Source organism: Argentina silus (genome assembly GCF_951799395.1).
Source record: "Argentina silus genome assembly, chromosome: 3".
Classification (NCBI taxonomy): Eukaryota; Metazoa; Chordata; class Actinopteri; order Argentiniformes; family Argentinidae; genus Argentina; species Argentina silus.
Window position 1 is genome coordinate 738,452 of NC_139657.1, and position 6,927 is coordinate 745,378.

At 43.8% G+C, this 6,927-nt stretch overlaps 1 protein-coding gene across 5 annotated transcripts in view; it reads left to right on the forward strand.

Moving 5' to 3' along the window:
• LOC310802459 (uncharacterized protein) overlaps positions 1 to 6,101 on the forward strand; it is a 33,928-nt gene extending 27,827 nt beyond the window's left edge. For 3 of the 5 annotated variants that reach the window (XM_083666827.1, XM_083666826.1, XM_083666828.1), the window contains 2 exons: positions 3,335 to 3,700; positions 4,012 to 6,101. In XM_083666827.1, coding sequence (XP_083522953.1) covers positions 3,335 to 3,700; positions 4,012 to 5,051 — 1,406 coding nt within the window. In that variant the 3' untranslated portion in view covers positions 5,052 to 6,101. Of the gene's footprint in view, positions 1 to 35; positions 53 to 745; positions 836 to 1,845; positions 3,701 to 4,011 lie in introns of those variants that run through there. The other 2 variants (XM_083666829.1, XM_083666825.1) reach the window with 2 other exon arrangements.
• Positions 6,102 to 6,927: the final 826 nt, after the last annotated feature.

Here is a 6,927-nt window from a genome sequence, read left to right on the forward strand (position 1 = left end):
GGCCGCAGTCCGATCCTCCCGGAGAGAGAACAAATAAAACATTACGTTGCAGGTAAGGAGAAAGAATATATTAGCCCTATTAATGACTTTAACTGTGCAAAGGACAGTTAGTATCTGCAGATTGTCATGTTGCATTATATGTCGTTGTCTTGTAGCCTATTCTAATACCGTATGTAGTTTGGGCTCCGTCGTGTGTTCAGCATGCTTGTGTACTTGGTTCAGACTCAGTATATGAACGCAGTGAGTGAACTGATGGTCTCGGTGCGTGAGACTGTTAACAGAAAGAGACTTTCAAAATGCTCGACTTATTGTCACCTGTCCCGATGTTGAGTTTTAACAAGTTTGGTCACCCTATTAAAAAATCACACAAAACAAACTAACCCCGACATCTCTCTCCACCCACACAAAACAAACTAACCCCGACGTCTCTCTCCACCCACACAAAACAAACTAACCCCGACGTCTCTCTCCACCCACACAAAACAAACTAACCCCGACATCTCTCTCCACCCACACAAAACAAACTAACCCCGACATCTCTCTCCACCCACACAAAACAAACTAACCCCGACATCTCTCTCCACCCACACAAAACAAACTAACCCCGATTTATGACAAAGATCCCTGGAGAGATTCTCCCTGAAAATGGGACGATTTATGCTAACGTGCAAGTGTGAGAACGTGTTCTTTATTTGAAGGAGAAGACGAACTACTTCTTACTTTTAGCTATTTATTTATATGTCAGAATTCTAGGCTTGTACAAGGACCACTTTTGGAGAAGAAAATCACAGTCAGCAAGCTGTTAATCTGTTACCAACCCTCCAAAAATGGCAAAGTAAGCATTTTACAGCAAACAGAATGATTGTGATTGGCTGTTTGGTTGGGGAGGAGCCGCGGGTTAGACTTGGCTCTCCTCTCGTTGGTGTTTTAGGCCGGTCCTGGTCCTGGTCCTGGTCCTGGTCCCAGCCCCTGACACTCGATCCGTTCCAGGTGGAGATATCGCCGGTCCGTTCCCTCTGGGGAACGAGTTGACCTGCTGAAGAAAACATACACCTACTCTGATTTGTCCTTTCCTAGCCAAGTATTTTTCCATTACATCATTCTTGTGTTATGTGTGTGTTGCAACATCTTGATGACCTGACCCAACCTCTTCATGTATTAATCCAACGTACCATGGAACTAATGCTTGATTCATCTCTCATTTATCAACAGGACATCACATTAGTAAATTTCAGATGATTAAAAAACATATTAATTCAATTGATTTGCATATGGAATATCAAATACAATTTGTAAATTTAATCACCCTAAATAAAGAACTGAATAGCTTTATTTACTCGTCTGCTATTGAGCATTATAATGCAACTGTTTTTATAAAAATAATTTCTAACACAAGTTTGTTTAATTTCGTAATAATTACTGCATTTGAGAATACCAAGACTATGCTAACTAGCTCTCAATTTCAAGCAATGCAGAGTGGTAAGTAGCAAACTAACTAAGTTTTAATTTCAATTTTTTTACCAGCTAGCTAACTGTAAGGAAGCGTTTTGAACGCTATTATTGTATAATGTGAGCAACCTGGTAATGTAGATCCACACACTGACTTTGATGTAGCTGTAGTTAGCTCATAGACAGTAAGCTGACACACTGACTTTGATGTAGCTGTAGTTAGCTCATAGACAGTAAGCTGACACACTGACTTTGATGTAGCTGTAGTTAGGTCATAGACAGTAAGCTGACACACTGACTTTGATGTAGCTGTAGTTAGCTCATAGACAGTAAGCTGACACACTGACTTTGATGTAGCTGTAGTTAGCTCATAGACAGTAAGCTGACACACTGACTTTGATGTAGCTGTAGTTAGCTCATAGACAGTAAGCTGACACACTGACTTTGATGTAGCTGTAGTTAGCTCATAGACAGTAAGCTGACACACTGAGAGGGATCTCCGTTATTCTCGTCTTTTCAGCCACATTAACGAAGTACTTTCGGGTTACTGAATTTCGGAATGTTTCAAAATTAAAAGTCCCAAAGTAATAAATGAATAAACTGTGATTAAACCTGTTTATGAAATATAACTGTCTAAACATTAACAATGGTTCATATTTGATTATATTTAAATTATATTTGTATAAAATGTGGGTTTTAAACATGTTCAAGGTCAAATAAATGCAGCCAACTCAAATCAATTTATTACACCTTATCATAGTGGAGGTGGTGGAACACCTGTACACCTTCTCATGGTGGAGGAACACCTGTACACCTTCTCATGGTGGAGGAACACCTGTACACCTTATCATAGTGGAGGTACACCTGTACACCTTATCATAGTGGAGGTACACCTGTACACCTTCTCATGGTGGAGGAACACCTGTACACCTTTTCATGGTGGAGGAACACCTGTACACCTTATCATAGTGGAGGTACACCTGTACACCTTCTCATGGTGGAGGAACACCTGTACACCTTCTCATGGTGGAGGTGGTGTAACGGTGTGGGGAATGTTTTCTTGGCTCACTTTGTGCCCGTTAACACCAATCAATCATCGCTTGAATGCCACAGCCTATTTGAGTATTGTTGCTGACCATGTGCATCCCTTCATGGCCATAATTGACCCATCTTCTAATGGCTACTTCCAGCATGATAATGCACCATGTCACAAAGCAAAAGTCTTATACTGGTTTCATGAACATGACAATGTGTTCAGTGTTCTTCAGTGGCCTTCCCAGTCACCAGATCTGAATCCAATAGAACATCTTTGGGATGTGGTAGAACGGGAGATTTACAGCTTGAAAGTGCACCTGAAAAATCTGCAGGAATTGCATGATGCGATCATGTCATCATGGACCAGAATCTCAAAGGAATGTTTCCAACATCTTGTAGAATCAATGCCATGAATAAATGATGCTGATAAAATAAATTTTGAGGGCAAAGGGATGGGCTCTACATCCTCCCACATTTACTATGCCTCCCCCGCACCTACCTTCACCTGCTCAGTGTCCTGTATTCTCCTGCTTTGATTGTCAACCATCTGGCGGAATGGTGCACTTGTTTACGAATCCTTCAAAATTCAAAAGCATTGGATTGGTGCTGGCATGAGACTCCACCATGCTGCTTAGACCAGTCTACTCCTTTTAAATCCATGAGGGGGAGGGTAGAGTGCACCATTCAGCCAGAGGGGTAGAGAATCGGACCGCAGCCCAGTCAATGTGAAAGACGCTTAACATTAACAATTCATAGTAGTGCATATCCTCTGTTAGGTGTTTGGTAATCTGAATGTTTGTGAAATTTACCCTCCACTGTTTGTGCCTCTTCCTTTGTTCACACTACACAGATCCACCTCACAGCCCAGCTACCATGTCTGAACCCAAGTCCACAGAGTCCCCTGGTTCTGGCTGTGGTTCTCCAGCCCAGACAAGCACACAGTGGGGTCCAGAGATGGTGGCAGTGAAGCTGGAGGACTGCAGTCAAACACTGGAACACAATGTGGTAGTGAAAGAGGAGGAGGAGGAAGAAGTGATGGTGAAAGAGGAGGAGGAGGAAGAAGTGATGGTGAAAGAGGAGGAAGGAGGAGAGGAAGTGTTGGAAAAAGATGTGATGGTGAAAGAAGAGGAAGAGGAGAAAGACATGATGGTGAAAGAAGAGGACATGGAAGAGGAAGGAGGAGAGGAAACAGAGGAGAAAGGTAGAGAGTTGGATGGTGAGTTCATTTTATGAATTTGTCAAATGTTAAAATGGTATTTATTGTACAACTCCTAGTCAATGCTCTATGGTGTTAATAGTGTACAACTGTAACAGTCAATACTTGCTGAGTCTGACAGTGTCTCTTTGGTCTCTTCCATTGTGGCATTGATGAATCGCCCATCACAGAGTTACTCTTGAACTCTGTGTTCAGTCATTGTATTCTGCAGACCCCAAAGATGTTGTTACTTCTGGCACTGCTGAGCCTATGGAAGCACTACTTGTTGCTCTCATGTTGTTATAATCCTGTATATGTTCCTGTCCTTACAGGAGAGAGCTCCAACCCAGGCTCAGACAGCGAGCCCAGCTCCACCACATCAGGAAACCATAAACAACACAGACAGAGGAGCTCAAGACAGAAGAATCACCACTGCATGGACTGCTTCAGTAGTTTCTATGAGCCAGAGGATTTGAGAAGTCACACTTGCAGGCCCCATCCCTGTTTAGATTGCACTGAGAGTTTTTGTCCAAATCACCTTAAACCACACCCACAGACTCATAGAGGGCAAAAGACTTACCCTTGCCTGCAGTGTGGGAAAGGTTTTCTTACGATTTACAACCTAAAAAGTCATCAAAGAATACACACAGGAGAGAGGCCATACCACTGCTCACAGTGTGGAAAGAAATTCACACACTTTCACCACCTAAAGACACATCAAAGAATACACACAGGAGAGAGGCCTTACCACTGCTCACAGTGTGGGAAGAGTTTCAGTCAATTGGGAAGCCTAAATACACATCAGACAATACACACAGGAGAGAGGCCATACCACTGCTCACAGTGTGAGAAGAGTTTCAATAACTCTAGCTCCCTAAAGACACATCAGAATACACACACAGGAGAGAGGCCATACTACTGCCCCCAGTGTGAGAAGAGTTTCAGTCAACTGGGACAGCTAAACAGACATCAGAGAATACACACAGGAGAGAAACCATACCACTGCTCCCTGTGTGAGAAGAGTTTCAGTCAAATGGGACAGCTAAAGAGACATCAGAGAATACACACAGGAGAGAAACCATACCACTGCTCCCTGTGTGAGAAGAGTTTCTATGAACTAAGAGACCTAAAGAGACATCAGAGAATACACACAGGAGAGAAACCATACTACTGCCCCCAGTGTGAGAAGAGTTTCTATGAACTAAGAGACCTAAAGGGACATCAGAGAATACACACAGGAGAGAGGCCATACCACTGCCCCCAGTGTGAGAAGAGTTTCACAACGTCCAGAAACCTGTTGACACACCAGAGAAAGTGTCATGGTCCAGACATTGACAGTTCCATTGCCCCTTGTGTAAGAAAGACGCTCTAGGGGCAGATACACCATACATAGTTTATTTCTAGTAAGTTCTGTCTTGTAGCATATTGAACATCAGCAACGCCCTTTATGGTCACAGAAGAGGAGAGAGTTGCGTGCTCCAATGGATTGTGTCTAACCCTAACCCTCATTAGAAGCATTGTAATAACCATACACACAGGAGAGACACCTGACAGGCAGTGTTAGGAGTTATTTGAGAGACATGGTGGTTTGGCTGACCCTGGTCAGACGGTCGACTGCTCCCCCATCTCCCAGCCCCCACTTGGCTCGATGGGAGATCAGTCACTAGCAAATCTTCTACTTGTGATCTACTGGATGCCCTGCTTAAAATTGACATAAAAATCGATTGGGGCTGATCTGCTTGATCCAGTCCTATTGCCGTAGAGTGAAGACCCATCTCTTCAGGTTACATCTTGACTGTCCCTCCTAAAGACCTCTTCACCCACACTACCCCCCTGTACTAACCCTAACCCTAAAGACCTCTTCACCCGCACTACCCCCCTGTACAGTTTCTCTACTGTAAATAATACAAATTAAAAAAAAAAGTAATCCTTCCTTCTAGCATTGTGACTGCCAACGGCCCCTGGTCCTAGCATAGAGTTGTTTTTCTTATGATGACTGATGGATCATCTATAGATGATTCACTTACTCTAGACAAATGTACTTGTTGGAAGTCGCTTTGGATAAAGGCGTCTACTAAATGTCAAAAATGTAAATGTAAATTGTTGAAAGTCTGGCCCTCCCCCGACTTGCATTTCCACCTGAGTTGAAACTCAGAACTTCAGAAGAGGGGTCCAACGCTTAAATCATGGCAGGCTCCCGTATGGACGAGAGGGGATGGTGGTGTCACGTGGGCCCCGGTGGATTCCTGATGGAGCGCCCAGGCGTGGGGGGCTGGCTCCATCTAGTGCCCTCGAGCTAGAAGTGTCCGGGAAGGCTCAGGGGATGATACAGGATGGTCCTCAGAAGGTTGTCGAGCCAGAGGGAGGAGAGGAAGATGGTGATGTCAATGTTTCTCCTGGGGATTTCCCTGTGACGGTTCCCGCTCCCGCTCCGCTTCCTGTGGAGGGGCAGGTGGGGTCGGGGGTGGCAGGCGGGGGGGGGGGGGGGGGGTACCTACAGAGGCTACTGAAGAACATGTCGTAGGGCTCCCTTGTGACATGGATTACCCACAGATGGATTTTGATGCTGAGAGTATGTACAACTAGTACGCTGAAACATAATCAGCAAAAACTTACTATATACTACTAGTGATATGTACTACTAATTTACTCAGTGTAATGGCAAAGAAATACTATTCAAATGTAAAACTGATCAGATGACTTGGGGTTGATTTATGCTGAAAGGAGGTTTTACCTATTTTATGGTTTAAATGATGAAACTGATCTGTCATAGTTAGACAGATCAGTTTCATTAAAGAACAGATCACTCACTACACAGGCCTTCTCGCCCATCATCAGGGCCCGACCTCACTAATGCTCTTGTGGATGAATGGGAGTGAATCACTGCAGCCATGTTCCAAAACCTAGTGGAAAGCCTTCCCAGAGGAGTGGAGGCTGTTGTAGCAACAAAGGGGGAACCAACTCCATATTAACGCCCATGGTTTTGGAATGAGATGTTCAACAAGCACATATGGGTGTGATGTTCGGGTGTCCACATACTTTTGGCCATGTATTGTATATTGATATGAGGATTAACCACTCAGCCATGTCAAGGAGAGCAGTTAGACACAGATCTATACCAACTAGATTTAATAGATCTAGACTAACTAGATGTTTTAGAGCAGCCATGGAAACAGCCACGGAGGTTGCAACAGTAAAAACAAAGATCAAGACAAAATCTACAAAGACACATTCAGAGCTAAAATATC